General features: G+C 35.6%; 1 protein-coding gene across 2 annotated transcripts in view; it reads right to left on the bottom strand.

Moving 5' to 3' along the window:
• Window positions 1–21,426, bottom strand: part of CAMK4 (calcium/calmodulin dependent protein kinase IV) — a 256,607-nt gene that overhangs the window by 122,732 nt on the left and 112,449 nt on the right. For both annotated transcript variants that reach the window (XM_009240947.3, XM_054555812.1), the window contains exon 2: window positions 19,707–19,785. In XM_009240947.3, coding sequence (XP_009239222.1) covers window positions 19,707–19,785 — 79 coding nt within the window. The remainder of the gene's footprint in view (window positions 1–19,706; window positions 19,786–21,426) is intronic.

The following is a 21,426-nucleotide window of genomic DNA, read 5'->3' as shown; positions in this document are numbered from 1 at the left end:
CCAGGAAGAAACGTACCCCAAGACCTGGAAGCAGTATAGATATCCTTCTTGCTCCTCATTGCTATGCCCAAATCATTTCTCCTCCCTTCTTCCTCCAAAATCCCAGCTCCTTTGAAATGTCTTCCATCAGCAAATACATCCTGCAACTCCACCTCATTGTAGTCATTTTCCCACCTCCCTTTCACTAACACATTCCTATACTGAACATTTTAGCATGTATGTCTCCATCTCAACCATTATTCCCCATAATCATTCTTAACAATTTCAACTTTCACATGGATGGTTCATTCAACATTCTTGCCTCTCAGTTCTTTTACCACTTCCTCAATTCTTCCTTAGCAACTCATTTCCATGACAACATCTCAGGCCTTCTTGTTACCATCAACTGAACCACATCACATATCTTGATTTCAAACATTACACTCTCTGATATCTACTACCTATCTTTAAAACTCCTACTTGGCTTAGATTCTATGGTCCACTAGTATATGCTAATAATGCCTTGGCCCTGTCCATTGTGCTGAACTCTCCTAGTATTCTTCCTCTTCTTTTACACCGGCTCACTGGTCATCTTCCAGGAAGCCAGGATAGTCTCCACTGTTGGGTTCTTTCACTTGGCACTTGATAGCACTCTGTCTCAAATGCTCTTTTCACAGATTTTTCAGTGTGAGTTTAGGCTCAATGAAGAAGTGAATGGAAAGGATCACTGCACAGAGTGGGTGACGGTTTAGAGGTGAGGGCAGCAACAAGCATTGGACATGGTGTGCTGGAACAAGGAGGAGACTGATATTGTAAGGAAAACCAATACTCCATATTACATTTAACACTGACTAGCATGAAGCCAACCTTGTTCTGATCAGTATGGGAAGACAGGCCGTAATCATCAGATAAGCTTGTCTTTGAGCATTGTAAAACCTAATATTTTTTATAGCTCTGTTACTAGCCACTTCCTATTCCCTGCAGACTCTAAGACATTGGGAAGAACAAAAGGACAAAAGAAGGGATTTCCAATAGAGGAGGAAGCCCAGGATTGAAATAAAAGTCTAGGCAAAACAAGAGTGCCTCTGGGAAGCTTAACCCAGAAAGACATTTCTATTTCAGAACTTGAAGCCTTTGTAAGACAGGTAGATTCAGAACAGAGCAGCATCTCCAAAGGGAGTTACCTCTGCCCCTTCATTCTTAGATTCTAAATACAAACCTATGTGCTTGCAGATACCAGAAATTCTTTTCACAGGAAACAGTCTTTTTATTTTGCAATGAATGAAATAGGTTTAAAATATTCCTGGGAGATATAACAAGCTAAACAAAGTTAATACAAAGAATTTGGCTGATGCCCAACTCTCACCAGAAAGAGGTTGGGCTTAGCAGAGGCAGGGAGAAGAGGAAAAGAACCCGATAGATAGAGCAGAAGAAGAATCTTCATGTCTTTACCCAGCACTTTTTTCTCTTGCTTCTTTTATCCGTATCTCCCTGGGATCTAGAACACACGAGCATGACCCTGATTTAATACCTCTCATCTTTAAAAAGGTCTCTCAGTCCCTTACCATCCCCTCCCACTTCCAAAGCATATCTCTGCTTCCCTTCACAGAAAACCTCTCTAGTGTTGCCTCTGCACTCTTTCTTCACTTCTTCACATGGGAGTAGAGGAAATAAAATGGATTATTTCATGTCACCATTCTGGTCTGATTTCTCTCCTACTTTAAAGGCAACAGCAATATTATAGTATTTCCTAACTTGCCTCACTGCTTTGATCCTTACCCTTTACATTCATTCCTTCTGCACACAACATCCAGAATGATATCTTTAAAATGTAAATCAGATAATGTTACTCTCAGCTTAAATGGCTTTGTTGGAGTCCCACTGTGCTTACAGTAAGTATAAACTCTTTGCCATAGACCTTAAAACTTTGGATGGCTTGGCCTCACCCTATTGGTCTGATGTCACTGTCCTTCGTATGCAGGCCATTCAACTTCTAGACCAAGCTTCAAGGCCTTTGCATTTGCTATTCCCTCTTCCATCAGGCCTCTTTTTTCACTCAGTTCATTGAGAGTCACCGAGAGGCCTTTCCTGGCCACTCCATCAAAAGTAGTTACACACTAACACACATACAACATACACACATACACACACTGTGAGTCATACCATTCAATTTTTTATAACAGTTACAAAAAGCTATGTTATCATTTAATTACTAATTTATCATCTGTTTCTTCCATCGGAGCATGAGTTCTATGACAGAAAGGATCTTGTCTGTTTTCTACATATGCTATCTTTGGTGTTATTTACCAACACCTGGCATTTAATAATTTGTTAGATGAATGAATGAGGTATGGAGGCTGGTGATTGAATACAAAATGCTGGCAGCTCAAAGAAAAAAAATTCTGGTTTAACATTAAGCTTCAGTTAGATGAGATTAGAATTGGTTAGTCAGTTCTCATCCTGCCACTTAAGTCTACATGACATTTTTTCATGTTATTGACACCAATGGAGTGGAGAATGTCTGTTTCAAAGAGCCTCCAGATTCTCTTTCAAGGTAAGTGAAGAACACTTGGAAAAATATAAATTATTAATGCACAGGTGAAGTTACTGATCTTCTAAATCCACTGCAGCAAGTACTGATACTCCTGCTCACTCTTCTCCCCCATCTCAGGCTATAGAGCTTTTATAGCTGCCAGACAGAAATCCCGTACTTTTCCTTCCAACAGCACACCTTGCCTTTAATTTGAGTGTTCCATCATTTGTATCAAACACAACCACAGAGTGATTAAAAAAGAATGAAATGATAAAGATTAGAAAATGATAATGGTGAGAACTGGAATGTACTATCCATTCTCAAAGAAGCAACTATGATATCCTTGGTAAGCAGAAAAGAATTCTATGGATGTAGCTGTGGATATTTTGACTTGCCTCTGTGCCCTCCATGGGCACAGAGCCTGGCTGGGTCTTTACTCCTCATATTTCCCAAGAAGGTGCCAGCATCAGCATGGTCTTATGAAAAAGAAACTGATTAACAAAGAGAGAATTAATGTTAAGCCTCCAAAATTATTTTTTAAGATTCATGTTGTCAGGGATAGAAGGAAATCAACACATACTCCATATTTTTATAGAAGTATCATAGTCACATTTAAAAACATAGAAAATATAAAAAGAGTGAGGAATATATCCACCATTGTAACACAACTAATCATTAGCATTTTGGTTTATTTCTTTTCAGATATATATGTATACTTCTTTTTATATTTTCAAATATAAAAATATTTGAAATTTGGTTACCTTTTCCACAAAAATATAATAAAAATTTTATGAATATCTAATATCCATAAGCAGAATGTAAAACACCTTCCTAAGGGCCCAATGTCATCAATGCCTAGCCCTAATGTTAGACATGAATGATTCCTTAAGATTTATTACTAATATATTCTATAATCAGCATCCTTGTCTGTACATTTTTTAAAGAATTCAATTTGAATCCTGGCTTGATCACTTAGAGTCTTTAATCAAGTCCCTTAATCTATATGAGGACTGCTTCAATTTCACCATGTGTAAAATGGGGATGATTGTTATTTTGGAATATTATTGTTTTAAGGATTGAATAAGAATATGTGTGAAATTTCCTAGTCCCTGTGAAATGTTCAGTAAATGTCAGTGCCTTTCCTAGAATGACTTTTAAAATCAAAGTGAGCATTTCTAATCTTCTGTTTCCAATTTTCTAATTCTTAACAGAGAAGGCACTACAATTGCAGCATACTAAGTTTAGAAATATAGGGATTTATGAAAATGTTCCACCCCTACTCAGAGAAAGTATCTACTAAACATGAAACACAATTTTATTTTTATTGTTATTTTAAAAAGTTTTCTGAAAGTGAATGACAACTTCATCAGAATGCTAAACTATATCCTAATATAATCTTCCTGCCTGAGGTTAATCAGAAAGAAAACTAATGCCTATTTTCACTTAAATAAATGCCTTCTCTCACCTTTTCTGAAGACTAAGATAAGAGCTGCACTGTCCTGTTTAAACTTTAGGGAGGTTTTAAGACAATTTCATATGTTTACTAATTACTGTTGACCACCAGGGTCACATCTAAGTTGACTATAAACCTGGGTATCAACCATGTCCTTTATATATTCAAGTCTGACAGAGGTGTAATATACTCCGTCTCTTCTTAGTGCCTTTTAGTAATTTTTATATGGTAAAGACAGTAATTTTAGTAATTTTTATGACCATTTTATATGACCAAGATTTTTAAATTATCAAGAAGCCATGAAAATGACGAAATTTAGGTTTTCATTGTATATTATTTCAATCAAACAACAATGATTTATGTGCACAATTCCCAAACTTTAATTTGAGTGATTAAAGGGGCACAATATTATATACACTCAGAGACCCTGAGATATTCCTTTGATCTTTTCCTCGATCCTTAAAACGAAGTGATTTTCTATTAGTTACAAAGCCAAAAAAGCTTATGACTTTGTATACTGTTAAATAATAAAAATAAAAATAATATTCCTGAAAGTATTAACATTTTAAGCTTCATCAATTACATCTTAGGGTTCAATGGAAAAAATAAAAACCTGGATGCTCTTAGAAGAAAGCTTAGCTCACTGCCTATTCTTTCAAGGACAATTCAGACCTTTTTCAAAGAACCTGGCTAATGTTGTTCATGAATGCTAAAAACTTGGTGGAAAGAGAGGCTTTTACATGGTTCTTCTAGAGTTATTCATGGCCAGAAAAGTACAGAAGAAATTAATGTTGAACCAAAAAATAACATAATCATACTCTTGGTCTGGAATGGGAAAGACAGAGATTCTAGAGATCTTAATGATTTGAGGTTTGAGAAAAAAAATTCCATTGTCAGTGTTGCCCCATAGCAATATATTCTTTCTAGATGTAGAAGTCTAGATTTTCTGAGGTAGCATTTTAACATGAATTGAACCCAGAGCTTCACTGTTCTCTGAAAGACCAGATAAACAAAAGTGTGTCAGCTCAGTCCTTCCCAGCATCTTTCTCCATACAGTGGTGTGCACATCCTCAAAGCACTCTCCCATCAGCATGTCTGTAAGTCTCTTCTGAGTAAAACTGCTCACAGTTTAAAAGATTCATGTAAGAGTTAATTGGGTAGTATGCACACATTCCATGTTTATGCCCTATTATTTCTCCATCTCTGATATTTTCCAAGACTGTCCAATTTCAAAGGATATGGTGGCCAAGGGGCTTGTGACCCCTGGACTGGTTTGGTCTCTGAGTGTGTGTTCAGTATTCATTGGCCTCTCCCATAGAGCCAGTGAGCACATGATCTGTCCCTAGTCATCTGTAGCTGTAGATTTCCTCACCTAGCCAGGTCTCTACTGCAGACAGCATCTGGCAGTGGCCCTGGTATGTGGCCTCTTCATGCTCACCACGCTTCCCTGGATTATCTAAGACAGAGGCCAGTGGGAAATAACAGAGTAAGGAAAACATTGCTCTGAGAGAGAGCTGAACTCAATCTTCACCCTGAAGAAATACTTTTAAACTAAAAGAGACTCTTAAACAGGAAGAAACTAAGATATCTTTGACTGGAAATTTTTAGTATGTTTTCCTCCCAGGTATCCAGTGATAGCAAGAGAAATTCAGGTTCAGAATAAATGCTGTTGTAGAAAATAGAGGATACTGATACATTTTTTTGCAGATGTAAGTGTGGTGGGTAAATTTTGATTTGACACTCACCCATATTCCCCTCCATAAAAATACATCAAAATTTAAAAGATGAGGATGATAATCTTGGATCTGCTTTGATTTATCAATAAAAGATATATACAGTTTATAGTACTTTATTATGTATGTCACTCCTTGAAACTGATCAGGACACTCCATATGTCCTGATGTCATGATGGTAAAAACAGTTCTAGATTGTTCTGATCCTAAAATCTCAAAGAAAAATGCTGGGAGTGAAGATTAAAACTGGACTCCTTCCTTACACCATATAAAAAAATAAACTCAAGATGGATTAAAGCCTTAAATGTAAAACCCAAAACTATAAAAACTCTGGAAGACAATCTAGGTAATACCATTCTGGACATAGGAACTGGCAAGCATTTCATGATGAAGATGCCAAAAGCAACTGCAACAAAAGCAAAAAATTGACAAATGGATCTAATAAAACTAAAGAGCAGAAGCTCTTTGCTGTGCTTTTGCACAGCAAAAGAAACTCTCAACAGAGTAAACAGACAACCTATAAAATGGAAGAAAATTTTTGCAAAGTATGCATCTGGCAAATGTCTAATATCCTGAACTTAAAAACATAATCAAATTTATAAGAAAAAAACAAAAAACTCCATTAAAAAGTGGGCAAAGGACATGAACAGACACTTTTCAAAAGAAGACATACACGTGGCCAACAAGCATATGAATAAAAGCTTAACATCACTGATTACCAGAGAAATGCAAATCAAAACCACAATCAAATACATCTCACACCAGTCATAATGGTTATTATTAGTCAAAAAAATCACAGATGCTGGTGAGGTTGTGGAGGAAAGGGAACACTCATACACTGTTGGTGGGAGTGTAAATTGGTTCAACCATTCTAGAAAGCAATTCTTCAAAAAGCTGAAAACAGAACTACCATTCGACCCAGCAATCCCATTACTGGGTATATGTCCAAAGGAATATAAATCATTCTGTTATAAAGATACATGCACACATATGTTCACTGCAGCACTGTTCACACTAGCTAATACATAGAATTAACCTAAATGTCCATCAATGGTAAACTGAATAAAGAAAATGTGGTACATATATACATGGAATACTATGCAGCCATAAAAAAGAATGAGATCATGTCCTTTGCAGGAACACGGATGGAGCTGAGGGTTGTTATCCCTAGGCCATTATCCAAACTAACACAGGAACAGAAAACCAAATACCACATGTTCTCACTTGTAAGTAGGAGCTAAATGATGGGAACATATGGACACAAAGAGAGGAACAACAGATACTGGGGCCTACCTGGAGGTGAAGGGCGGGAGGAGAGAGAGGAGCAGAAAAAATAACTATTGGGTACTAGGCTTAGTACCTAGGTGATGAAATAATCTGTACAACAAACCCCCATGACACGAGTTTACCTATATAACGAACCTGCATATGTATCCCTGGAACCTAAAATAAAAGTTAAAAAAAAAAAGAAAAATCCTGCCAGTCACAGATTGGTAGGTTGTGTGGGGGAAAAACATCCATCTAATGTGTTCTTTTAGATATAACTATCCATCTGATATTCAACTTTGGGGTAGAGATAAGTATAGGTAACTTTAATTTAATTTATCCTGTGACAGATTCTCACAGTAGCAAGGAAATTGGAATCTGACCTATATAGCCACACCTGTGGTCATACTGCATCCCATCTACCACTAAGACAAAGAGTTAAGAGTCACATCAAGTGATGTGTGTAGTCTGTATATCTCACAGTTCCCAGTTGTTTTTCTTTCATTTGCCAGTGGATATTGTATGTGAGACTCACTAAACTCAGGTTTTAACAGAATTTGGCAAAGATAACATGTTGCTAGCATTCTCTGTACACAGCGAATATTATTTGCCCATTCTTCACAGTGTAACTTAGAAGTGGCACTCTGCTTCTATGTGCCTGTGTTAATAAAGGCTTAATCATCCTTTAATAGGTAAATAAGGAGAAATATTTAGTTTTAGTCCCAAATCTGGACCAAAATCATTCCTGATTCAATTCTTTTTTGGCTTTGTCTCTATCAGGGCCTTCATGGCATCTATAAAAAACACCCAGATTTGGAATTCAAAAGCCCTGAGTTCTAGAATACATGCTATTGTGTATTTTGAACATGCCACTTCTCTAAAACTCTCATAAGAAAAATACTTCCTTGGGGAGCTTTGTGTTAACATGTGAAAGTGGTACTACATTACATAGTGTTTAACAATTGAATGTGGGCTCCATTCTTATTAGCATTATGCTCCTTTACTATTAAAATGAGTGATATGACATATGGTGAGTTGTGAGTACTTAATTTTAAAAAAGGTTGAAAACTAATTCAATACTGAAAACTATATGGATCTCTTTTAATTAGTATCCTCTGTACATAGTTCATTTCCCCTCTTCTAGAAAATAAATGGTTTTAGAGTTCCATGACTTGATCTTTTTAGCTTTCTTTTCCTCCTCTGTTTACAGTGACTGGATATATGCAACTCTGGCCACCATTCAACTTTTTGTACCATAAAAAAATACAAATTAAAATTTATTAACACATTTTTCCCTGTTAACACTAAGACGATAGCTTTCCCCTTCTCACTAAGGTATGAATCCTAAGTCTGCTTTGAGGCTGATAGCCTGTGTCCTTCCGGCTCTCTCAGCTCTCCTGGTTGTGGTCCATTGGACAGCACTCTCCAGCTTTGATCTCCTGACCCTGAGCTTCTCTCAACTTTCCTAGTGCCCCAGCACCTCCCCTTTGGTAACAAGGCATTTCCCACTGAGCTCTCTGAGAAGTTCTTAAACTACTGCTTCTACTAGAGTTAAGTAAAATAAGCTCTTCTTCTGAGGTTTCCTCTGCTTTTAGTTGGTTATATATCTCCTTTTTCTGCTCCACAGATTCCATTTAAAGAGCGAAAATCACTTTAGTTCCAATTGCCCAATGCTTATAAAAGTACTAAGGGGTTAAATGTCATAATTTGAGTGGATGGCATACCAGCAAAGTAAATTCATCTTTTGGGCAACAGCACTCAGGCCTGTTGGTGCTCTAGCTCATGGTCTGTCTGTCTGTCTGTCTGTCTCTCTCTCTCTCTCTCTCTGTCTTTCTGTCTCTCTCATCAGCCTACTTCTGAATTATAGTGTTTGTTTTCTAAAAGGCAACAAAATATCTATACGAGATTGATATAATGAGAAGATGAATAAGAATGCAGAATAGTAATAAATTCCAGCAATGTTTATGTCAATAAAGAAAATGCATCAAATCATAACAATGCTCTGGAAGAATGTTATGACTTTCAAGTATATCCTTGAATGGTAAAGCATGCAAATCAGGCCAAGATGTAACATTCCGCCCTGCCACCTTTGCTATCTTATACACATATTCTTGTCACAAACTGGATAGAAATATTCCTGTTCCTATTCCAGGAGACCTGGTTTGATAGTCCCTATGAAAATCAATAGGTTCCAACTGACAGAATGCTTGAAGAAGTTTCACTTCACTTGACACGGCTCGTTATCTGAAAGCTACTTTCCTTAATGTGTTCTGAGATCTCAATTGGCCCCAAAAAGTCTATTTGAGCTGGTGATTTATTATTCTCTTATCCATCACTGACCAAGGTGACCTTGCCCGTACTTCCAGAGCACATCAGTAAGAAGTTAAAAGTGGCCAATAGCAGCATATAATAGATGCATATCTTTCATCCAGATTGAACCATCCATCCTCCTTATGTACATCACAGCAATTAAAAAATGCACAGCTCATGGTCAGTTTTCCATGTTCCCAAAGTTTAGGTAGAAAAAGACAGAGCAGGGAATCTCCATTGTGCATCTTCAGTCTGCCTGGTTGAGGGCACAGTGGCAAAGTGTAGAGGATCTCCCTGGAGAGGTTGGTGGTTCCTACTCACTAAGGTACATAAGCTTCCTCCTCTTGGCCCAAAGGAGTCTTATTTATTTTGTAATTTTTATTTATTTATTTTTGAGACAGAGTCTCGCTCTGTTGCCCAGGCTGGAGTTCTCAGCTCACTGCAACCTCCATCTCCCGGGTTCAAGTGATTCTCCTGCCTCAGCCTCCCAAGTAGCTATTTTCAGCTTTATAGTGGTATAACTGAGAAATAAAAATTATGCATATTTAAAGTGTACAATGTGATGTTCTGATGTACACACTGCAAAATGATTGCCACAATCAAGCTAATTAACAAATCCACCACCTCACATAGTTTTTTTTTTTTTTTTGTGGTGAGAATATTTAACATTTACTCCTAGAAAATTTCAAGTATACCAACACAGTGTTATTAATTATACTTCCCATATTATACATTTGATCTTTAGAAATTATTCATTTTACACAACTGAAAGTTTGTACCCTTTGACCTACATACCTCCATTTCCTCCTGCACTCAATCCCTGATAATCATCCTTCTACTCTCTCTGAGTTCAACTTTTTAAATTACACATGTAAGTGAGATCATGCAGTATTTGACTTTGTGTCCATCATATTTCACTTAGCATAGTGTCCTCCAAGATCATTCATGTTGTCACAATTGGCAGGATTAATTTTTCCTTCTTAAGGTTACCCATACCACATTTTCTCATTCATCTTTTGACAGACAGAAGCTGTTTCCTCATCTTAGCTGTTGTGAATAATGCTGTAATGAACATAGCAGTACAACTACCTCTTTAATATATTGACCTTATTTCCTTTGGATTCACTGGAATTTTGATAGGGATTGCACTGAATCTGTAGATCACTTTGGGTAGTACTGACATTTTGGCAATATTAATCCTTTCACTCCATGAACTAACCTTTCCATTTATTTGTGTGCTTTCAGTTTCTTTCATCAATGTTTTACAGTTTTCAGAGTACAGATCTTTCACCTCCTTAAATTTATTCCTAAGCATTTTAAGTTTTTGATGCTGTCATAAAAGAGACTGTTTTCTTAATTTCTTTTTCAGATAGTTTGTTGTTAGTGTATAGAAATGTAACTTATTTTTGTACCTCATTTATATATTCTGAAACTTTACTGAAATGATTTATCAGTTCTTATGTAGTTTTTTTGTGGAGTCTTTAGAGTTTTCTATATTTAAAATCATATAATCTACAAACAGAGACAATTTTACTTCTACCAAGAATTCTCATTTAAGTGCTGCTCAAAATATTTACAGGTATTTTTTCCTAACGTTATTTTTCCTCCTTTATTCTTTGACACATCTAGCTACTTTCCTTGGAGGATGATAATAACATCCATATAGCAAGGACCTCAAGCAGTCACATATTAATATATGTAGTTTTCACTTAGTGAGACAGAAAAAAAAAAAGTGAAACCAGACAAATCCATTTCCAGAACCTTGCTCTGTATTTACTATCTCGGTGGTTGTGGGCAGCTAGCCTCTCTGAGCCTCAGAAACCAAGACTGACCTTACAAAGAACATGTGAGGGAACATGAGATTATTTATTTTTGCGTGCAACACATTTTTATTGTAATAGTGTATGTAAAGTTCCTGGCACACAGTAATTGCTCAATATATTGTAGCTGTTACCATTTCAGATTCTCTATTTAGGTACCTGGCTTTCTATAAACCATATACTCTGAGCACTACCTCCAACCACACCTACGCTTATCACTGAGAAACTGTTTCCTATAGCAGGTGATGCAAAATGAGGAATGGGGAACAATTTCATAAAGTCTGTGTCAATTTTGCACTCCCATCCACAGAATGTGAGGGAATCCTTTTCCCAAATCCTGGGCAAAGCTAGATATTTTTATTCTTTGTTTAGTTACTAGTGGTATGGTTTGTCTGTGTTCCCCAAAGTTCATGTATTGGAAACTTGATCCTCAATGCTCTGGTGTTGAAAGGTGGGGCCTAAAGGGAAGTGTTTGGATGATGGTGCACCATTCCCATGAATGGATTAATGCTCTTATTCCAAGAGTAGTTCCCTTATAAAAGCACAAGTTTGGTACCCTCTTTCTTTCTCTCTCCCTCCCCCTCTCTCCCTCCCTCCCTCTCCCTCTCTCTCTCTCTCTCTCTCTGCTATTCTGCCATGAGTTGACACAGAAAGAAGGCCCTCACCACATGCTGGCTCCTTGATTTTGGACTTCTCAGCCTCCTCCAGAACTGAGTCAGTAAATTTGTGTTCATTATAAATTATTCAGTCTGTGATGTTATGTTATAGCAGCATAAAACAAACTAACATAGTAGTAAAAAGTATTGTCTTATTAATTTAAGGTTATTTTCATTGTTAATGGCAATAAAATATGATCATTTTAATGTTTTCTAAGAAATATCTTTCCAAATATTTTGCCATTTGTGAACAGCATGAGTTTGAACAAGATATTGACCCTTAGTTTTCTCACCTTGAAACTGAGAATCCACCAGTCTCTGGCACATTATAAACATTCAATAAATAATAGCTATTTTAATTTTTTATTTGGGCTTTGGTGCTTTTCTTCATTGATTTCTACATGCTTTTATATCATTAAGGCTATCAACACTTGGCAAGTTGGTGATTGCTATGGACTAAGTATTTGTGTCCCCCGAAAATTCACATTGAGCCAAGATGGCACCATCACACTCCAACCTGTACAACAAAAGCGAAACTCTGTCACACAAAAAAAGAGAAAGAAAATTCCAAGTTGCCAATTTCCTTGTAAAGGGATATGCACACATGTGTACCTGTGTGTAAAAAGACTGGTGGATGTGGGAGCTAATGTCTGTCAACTGGCCAGTGCTCATCACTTGGCCAATTAATGCAGTACATCTAGATTCAAACATAGTTCTCTATATAAATGTAGTATATTCTTCCTAAAGAAATCTTCTGGGGAAGCTGACATGAGATGTAAAAGTTACAAAGAAAAAGAAGGCTAGAACAGAGAACAGAGCCCACATTTGAAGAATGCCTAATACATGCCAGGCAATATAAGTGCGCATATATATAAATATATACAACTTCAAGTAATCCCCGCTTTACCCAGTGGTATAAATGGTGTTATCCCCATTTTAAAACTGAGAAATCTGAAAATCTCTAGTGGAGACATCCTGGAGATTCATCTACCAAGAAATTGGAACAAAGCCTATATAGTCTGTAACTTAATCTTCAGATTCCCTTGCAACATCATAGTTATATACTCAAATGCTAATTCATAAGAATGTAAGGACAAATAAATGGAAGTTAAAAACCAACTCACAGAATGATTAACAAATCACAATGTGTGGTTCTTCGATTAACTGAGAAGAGAATAAAAAAATCAAACCAGCATTTATGGAAAATTTTGTAGAATTTTGAGACATTTACTAGGTGAATGTTCATTAAATTACTCAAGCAAAACCTTTCCAGAACTTTATTGGTATTATAATAACTAAAATATACAAAAATTAGACCTGGAACTGTTTTTCTATTGTAGATCTAGGCACACTGTTCCAAAGTAAGAATCACATAGAAAAGAGCTTAGGGTTGAAAGTGTTCTAAATCTAGGTATTATAGGCATCCGAGATGTACCTAAGTAGAAGGTCAGGATGGGAAATCCTTATTGTGTGCCACATTACATTTTATTGATAGCAATAAAAGAATATGTATCCATTTTTAGCAGTAATTTCAAAAGTACTCCAAAACCAATGTAGTTAATGTTGTTCATACAGAAGTATGTAAAAATCATCTGTGCTACTCACTGTTTGACTTTAAATCAAGCTAATGAGAACATTAAAATTATATAGAATGAACTGGTACTCTTATGAAATATCTGTGTGAACTCATTCCAATTAATAAGAATAATGTTCATCATGTATTACATGCTTCCTATGTGGTGGGAAATATTTATTTTAATCTTTAGTAGAACACTCTGACCTAGATACTCTTAAACCCATTTTAAAGATGAAGAAACAGATTGAGAGATATTCTATAACTTCTAAAGTCACACAATCAGTAAGTGGCAGAAGTAATCCTAAACTCAGTCTGTCTGGCACCACAGACCACAACATCACCCCACTACTACAGAGCAATTTTTAAGGAGAGTCAGAATACCTAGAAATTATGATTTTACACACTGAGATTAGATCTCAGACTCAATACTAGGTATTTCATGAGAGGCATGTATTTTATAGTTAGATTAATACAAGCTTTTCCAAGAGTTGAGCTACATAGTTAGAAATTTCATCTGAATTCTGAAGTTCAAATATCTGTTTCCAAAATTCTAGAGATAACTATAAATTATTGGTGGAGCATAATTTTCTTAAATCTCAATCAGTTCTCCTTGAAAATAAGTCACATTTATAGTCTGACATGTGGTCATTTAGATACACTCTGAGGTATATACTCCTAAGGAAGAAAGGTAAACTATAATTCATGTGAATTACTCCTGAAATAGAGACTCCATCATCTTCATGATGTCATTCTTCAAAAGCTGGCATTCCATTTAACTCAGCAAAATTCAGTCCAGTTTGAAGTTTCCAACTGCTTAATTTGTTCAAATTTTGACACTTTCTCGAATTTATTTTTTTCCTTTCATATAGTTTTAAGTTCATCATTTAACATCAATAAAAAGGTTACATCTTATAAAACACTGGTTGTCCCCACTAGCCATGTCTGTCAAAATCCCTTAAAGACCCAAGGTAACTTAATAAAATCTTTCTACTCTACTTCAAATATCACATACAGTGGATATACTGAAGGGCTTATGCATGAAAGAAAAAAGTTAGCCTTGTTTCCTTCACCCTTGATTCATGATCCACAGATTTCAAAGTTAAATTTCCACTGATAATCACAAGCAAATTAGACAATATATACAAGATAATGTAGTATGTATGTATGGGGAACAAAAATTGCACTTAGGCCATCCCCACACAAGAGGAGAGGATGAATGTCATGTCTAGGGAATTGATGACTTCTTCAGTACAAGAATCACTAATACTAAGTGGAAAAAAAGGAAACAAACAACCCAAAAGGCACTTCAATCCATTTTCCTCTCTTGTTTACAGTTAACACCATGAAAGCTTCATCCTCATTAATGGCACAATGAGACAAATGGATATTGTTACAGGAAATATCCAGGGTTTTTCAATACAATAAAAAGTGGTTCAATTATCATTTTCTATTTTCTGGCACTTCAATACATTTATAACAGTGAGTCACTGATGTTTGTCATAACATTTAGAGAGTGCAAGATCTTGAAATGCTTTCTGAATAGCCAGAAGAAATGTTCAATTATGCGAACAGGATCTCAATGTTGAATTATGTTTTTCCACAGCCTTCTCATTATGAGAAAGCTCATGTATCTGAAATGTTGAAATACCAGAATGAATAATAATATACTACAATAATTGTTTAGTTTTGCCATATTTGATTTTCCTCTCTCCCCCAACCTGTGCATACACAAACAATTTTTTTTGTTGTTGTTTAACCATTTGAAAGTAAATTGCAGACTTTATGATGCTGGCTGATATGTAATTTAATGCATTCCAATTTTTTGAAATATAGGTCTCTATATATTAAATACATGATGTTATACCCATTTATAAAATATATATTCACTTAAAACATGTCTCATATTATAATTACCTGTTAATTTATCACAAGGATATTTTACTATTCATAATATCCAGTTGTCTAAACATGACAATTCACTGTATGCTAATTATCAGTGTTGACTCTGTCCTGCACCTGACCACCATAATATTTCTCCACAAGAGCTGGTGCTTTAACCTGTATTCCTATGGAAAAGTCAGAGCATTCATCTACTAAAACCCAGATATTTGAGTACTTAATGGAATCTCACTGATGCCCAGGGTTTTTTATGGAAAAATACGTCTCATTGCTAGTGTAAACTAAATTCTTCCTAATTATTTTATTAAGCTATGAGAGAAGACCTTCATATTGCCATAAAATGGAATTTGGGTAAACTCCCATGGAAAAGTGTTTAAACAGATCCTGAGAAAGAAGATTCATGTTATCAAAAATTTAACTGTAAAAGAGACTTTTAAAAGTCTCTCACTTTAAGTCTGAGACAGTCTGAGGAAATCTTTCTTGGACTTAAAAATATTTATACATTAAATTATTTATAAATTAGATGGGTTTCTTTAGGTTTATTAACTTTCTTAAATGTGATATGTTTCACTCATCTTCAAATAAAATATTGAATGGAATATTTTGAAATTCATCTTAGAGGTCCTCCCTTACAGATAGAGTAGAATTAAATCTCCCTCAAAACAGACATTATCCTAACTCCCAGTACCTCAGAATGTGACCTTATTTGGAAATTGTGTTGTTGCAGACACAATTAGTTTAATTAAGATTAGGTCATACTGGAGTAGGGTGGGTCCCTAATCCAAGAGGACTGGTGTTTTTACAAGAAGAGAGAAATCTGGACAGGGACGTGCACAGAGGTAAGATGATATAAAGACACACAGGGAGAAGATGGCCATGTGACATTGTGAGAGGAAGCAGAGACCCCTCTTAGGGGACTGCCAGTCTCCCCTGGCCCCCCAGCATGGAGATAAAAGAAAAATTTTGAGTTCCTTCTAGGGAGATTTCAGGCATCTAGCTAGTCCTGCCACAAGCAATTTGAAAAGTAAATATAAATAATCCACTAATTAAAAAGGTAATAATAGCTTAAACAATTGTCATTCAAGTAAGTTAGAGTCACAAGATGTTTGGTTCCTTATAGAAACTGAAGATAGTATCTCATATCCTTGAGTTGTTATTCAGAAACCTTGACCCTCATCAGATGAAAAATGCTAACCACTGTCATGTAGGCCTCAGATAAGGAGGAACTAAGAAGTGAATGCTGACTACTGCCCTTATTCTAAATTTCTTCCTTGAAAGCCTGTAGAGAGTCACGCCCAAAGGCTAGATCTTAACATTCCTTTCTTCTGACCTCAAGTTTTTAGACAAAACATTGCTTCCTTAACCAACTGTAAATCAAGGAATCTCAGAATCCACCTGTTTGTAAGCCTCTACTTTAAGATACTCCCACCTTTTGGGGCCAACCAATGTATAACCTCCATATATTGATTTATGATTTTGCCTGTTAATTCTGCTTTCCTGAAATGTACCCTTACCTTTCGTAGTGTACCCTTGCTCATAAGCCATCAGGGAGTTTGGGTCTTAAGTGTGAGTTGCCTGATTCTCCTTGCTTGTCACCCTGCAATAAATGCCTCACTTTCTCTCACTACAAGTCCTGGTGTTAGTGTTTTTGTTTGTTTGTTTGTTTGTTTTGCACACTGGATGAGCTGACTCAAGTTTGGTTTAGTAACAATTGTAGGCAGATATTACAATGATGATCTACAAGTCAAGGAATGCCACAGATTTCTGGCTGTCACCAGAAGCTAGGAGAGAGGCATGGAACAGATCTTCTCTCAGAGCCCTAAGATGGAACCAACCCTGCCAGCTCTTTGATTTTGGACTTCTTGCCTCCACAATTGTAAGAGAATAAATTTATGTGCTTTTAAGTCATCTAGTTTGTGGTAGTTTGTTGGACCAGCTCTAGAAAACCAAGATGGATGGAAATAGATAGATAGATAGATAGATAGATAGATAGATAGATAGATAGATAGATAAAGTCTCAAGCCTCTTGGACTTAGGGCTAGTCATAAAATGAGGACTGAAGGAACCATCCATTGAAGTAATATAGTAGTCCCAAAGTTGTTAGTTGGACCACATAAAATTGCCATTTTTGAAGGCCAAGAAATAAGTAAAAAATTGCATTAATAAAGGCAATTTTATGTGGTTGAGCTTAATAGATTACATAAATAATTCAAGTTTTCTGAACCCCCTTTTTTTTTCCTCAGGAGCAGACCCCTTGGCTGAATTCTCTAAGAAAACATTTTCCCCACATCACTTTTCCTCTATAAATAGATTCTTAGGCTTCATTCATTTCCTTTAGACAAGGAAGTTTCAGTCTCCATGATCTATATGGAATGAAACGCTAGAGGCAACTGGTCTTTGAGGTTTTGTCTGCTATTTCTCTCATTTACACATCTCTGTGCATGATTTATCCTAGGAGACAATACTGAGGATTCTATCTAATTCACATTCAAAGCTGAGGTTTCTCCAGGGCATTTTCTCTCATTCCATTTGGCACAGCAGTAACTGTGTTTGACAACATCTGCCTTACAGCACCACTCTGCAGCTCCATCTGACACTTCATTCTCGTTCACATGCTATTCCTGCCTGTCTTCTGAGGGAGATGTTTTCACAACAGCGAGAAGACAGTAAGGACGAACCAGAGTGGCACTTGCCCAACGAATATACGTCATGAACCCACCAAATGGCTTCACTGACCTCCTTCTCCAATTTATCCAAAGACTTTTGACATAAGCCAGCCTTTAAACCAGCCTGTTGTCCTTGGGGATTCTTGAGCATTCACATGTAATTTCTAAGTATTTATTTCCTAGACTTTCATATGTCTCTTCCCTCTCAAAGTTTCCTCAACTACGAAAAACAAATAGCCCTTCACAAATTTTACTGACAATTTTTTAACCAATAAGAAATGGTACAAACAAGTCCTAAAACATCTTGTGTGTGACTACTGCTAAAATATGCCATTTTATTTTCATACAAAGTAGATATTTAACAGGAAATTCTATTTCATAAAAGTTTTAATAATCCTTACTTCAGATAAATTTTATGACTGTAAGAAACTAAATTAAGGGAAAATTCCAAATCTTATCAATCAACAGATTCCTCTACATTCTGGAATAAGTTAAATCATTGCCTATACCAAACAGAAAATTCAGAATATAGAATTCATTAGTAGCAACTGCCATTGAAATTATTACCGACTTTCATTAAACTGTTTTTGTTATTTTGCTATGACTGTAAATTCTAACAGATTGTTTAAAAATATCATTCTATTTCTATTTAGCTGAAAAGCTTGTAGTATTATGCTCTTCATTATATGAGATTCTAAAATTTCCCTGTGCCAGACAATACACAAACAGCTGGTAATTTTAAGCTGCCTTGAGGAAAAAAATTTCCTTGGCCTAAAAATGTATTTGACTTCAAAATTTATGATACTTCTCAGCATACTTTACAACTGGGTTTTCATATATATACATATATATATATATATATACATATATATATACACATATATATACACATATATATGTATTATATATACATTTCACATATTTGTTCACATGAAATTTGAAAATGAATGTGCTATAAAAGAATATCTTGTCTTTTTGTGGTTTTATGAGTAGAAACTGCATAAGAACACAAAATCCAAGTAGGGCATTAAAATGGCAAAATACTCTCTGGGGGTATAGACAGTATTACACAGGTGTTGGCATTTATATTTTGAACTCCCATTTACTGTGTTTCTTACTCATTAGAGATAAGCCTAAGTCACTTTTGCCTCCTCAGCTTACCTATGAGTGTATGGCAAAAGAAGCAACCCCCAAACAAAAACCTTCCTTTTTTTCCAAGTACAAACTTCTAGAAGAGCAGGTTCAGTCCCAGAAAAATTAACTCAATAAAATTCAATTTTACTCTACTGAAGCAAGTGCAACATTTGAAAATTAAGGCAAATTAGAATCTGATGACTCCTTTAACAAATACATTTGTGCTTTATTTCAAATTCTTTTCAATAGCAAGCTTTTCTAATATTAAAATGTGGTTTTAATATTTAAATATTGAAATTATTATATAGTGTGTGTATGTGTGTGTATGTATGTATATGTGTGTGTGTGTGTGTGTGTGTGTATATATATATATATGTATATATATACGTATCTCCAAGAACATGCCTGATATACAAAATAAGGTCTACCTGCCAATTCTAAATGTTTTTCCTTGCCAATCTTCTCCCCAGAACCACATCCAATCTGAGATCCAGCTGCTTTCAAAGACTCATGCAATTTCCACCAGACAACAACCTATTTGGGTTGCACTCTCGTAATCAAGAGTCAAATGAGTCATTTGCACACAGCAGCTCTCTGGCCCCTTTGTTCTTCAAATCAGGTTCCTGCCTTCTCCAGGTCACAGGCCCCTTAGAGATGCCATTATATAAGAAATAAACTTACTGTTTTCTTTAACACTTTGAGAGCATAAGGCTTCTGGGTCCCCTTCTGTTTGCATCTGTACACAATGGATGTAGCACCCCTTGAGGGGGAAAAAGACAAAAAGAAAATGTTATGCTTTGGACATGAATTAAAGGGGAAAGTTTGAAAATAAGTGTATCTTGCAATAACCCGCATAACTGACAAGTGCTTATTATAAGTTCTATTATAGGACCAGCCCTAGCTGTCAAGAGTATTTTTTTTTAATCACAATTGAACATAGTTTGCTCAGAAAATTCTAGGTTTTCCAGCTTGCTCTTTTCCTTCTGCCTTATCCCTATACAAGTAACATAACTAGGACTACTGCACTGAGAAGGCTCTGGAATAAATCAGGTCCTCAGGTGAATGTTGTTTTTGAAGGAAACCCACCCAATTTCAGAATCCCAGAGCTTTCCTAAAGGTACATGTCTGGAATAAAACAAACCATATGACTTCAGGGAGAGAGTTTAAGTTCAGCACTCTATATAGTCTGTACCTCCACAGTGTGGCAAGAGAGCTGGGACACCCCTCCTACTTGTTAATGTGTAGAGGAGATGGTAATCTGTAAAGCAGATGGTAAGAAGGCACTCAATAACTATTTTCATATATGTACAGGGTTATTAATAAGAAAGCATTAAAAAGCAGGACAACGTGGTCCAAATGCTCCAAACACCACATGAGAAGTAAAAGAGTAAAAGAGAGATAAAAGAGAAATATAGACCAAACAGGCTTACACTTCAACTTCAGAAAGAGAACTTCTAGAAACAGCTTAAGATCAGTAAACTTGTCAGACTTTGAAGATTAGGCCAAAGGACCTCTTATAATATACTCAGTCCCATGGTCCTGAAATTCCAAGTGAGCACAAAGAATTATAAAAATAAAACACATTCCCAGCTATCTAAAGGCAACACATTTTTAACAGAGCCAAGAGAAGTCAAAGACTGGTGTGTTGTAAATGCAAATAGTTAAAAATATTAACATTTATTTTTAAAACCTTGGTGAGGTATGACATATACACAAAGTAATAAAGGGTTCAAGAAATAGAAAAAATGAAGGTAATATAAAATTCATTTCCTTATTTTGAATTGCTTTAAAAGATAACTACGGCAAAAATATTAAAATTTAAAAAAATTAAAAACGCTTTGTGTTTCTAGCATGTGTAAAAAAAAAATGTACGACAACAACAGCACAAATGATGGAAGGAAGAAATTGGGAAATATTGTTGTTAAATCCTTATACTACCTGTCTGGTAGTCTAATATTATTTAAATATAGACTGATTAAAGATGCATATTATGTAACCTAGGGCAATGACTAAAATAATTCTTTAATAGAAAAATCAACAATAATTCAATAATGGAGCTAAAATGAAATATTCAACAATGGATTGCAAAGGAGCAAAAACAAAATAATAGATTTAACAATGAAACAGCTAACAATGTGGTGGTTTTTATTCTAATCATATAATTACATTAAATGTAAACACTACAAACTGCTAATTAAAACTTAAAGAGCAGATTGGATCAAAAAAATCAACACCAAACTATATGCTGTGTACAAGAAACTCATTTTAAATATATAGGCATAAATAGGTTAAAAAATAAAATGATACATTAGGTTGGTGCAAACCTGGTAAAAGAGATACTACACAAACCCTAAGCATAAGAAGGCAGGAACAGCTTATTAATATCAGACTAAGTAAATTT

This window comes from Pongo abelii, chromosome 4, assembly GCF_028885655.2.
Source record: "Pongo abelii isolate AG06213 chromosome 4, NHGRI_mPonAbe1-v2.0_pri, whole genome shotgun sequence".
NCBI classification, from domain to species: domain Eukaryota; kingdom Metazoa; phylum Chordata; class Mammalia; order Primates; family Hominidae; genus Pongo; species Pongo abelii.
This window is presented reverse-complemented; position numbering and strand designations above follow the sequence as displayed.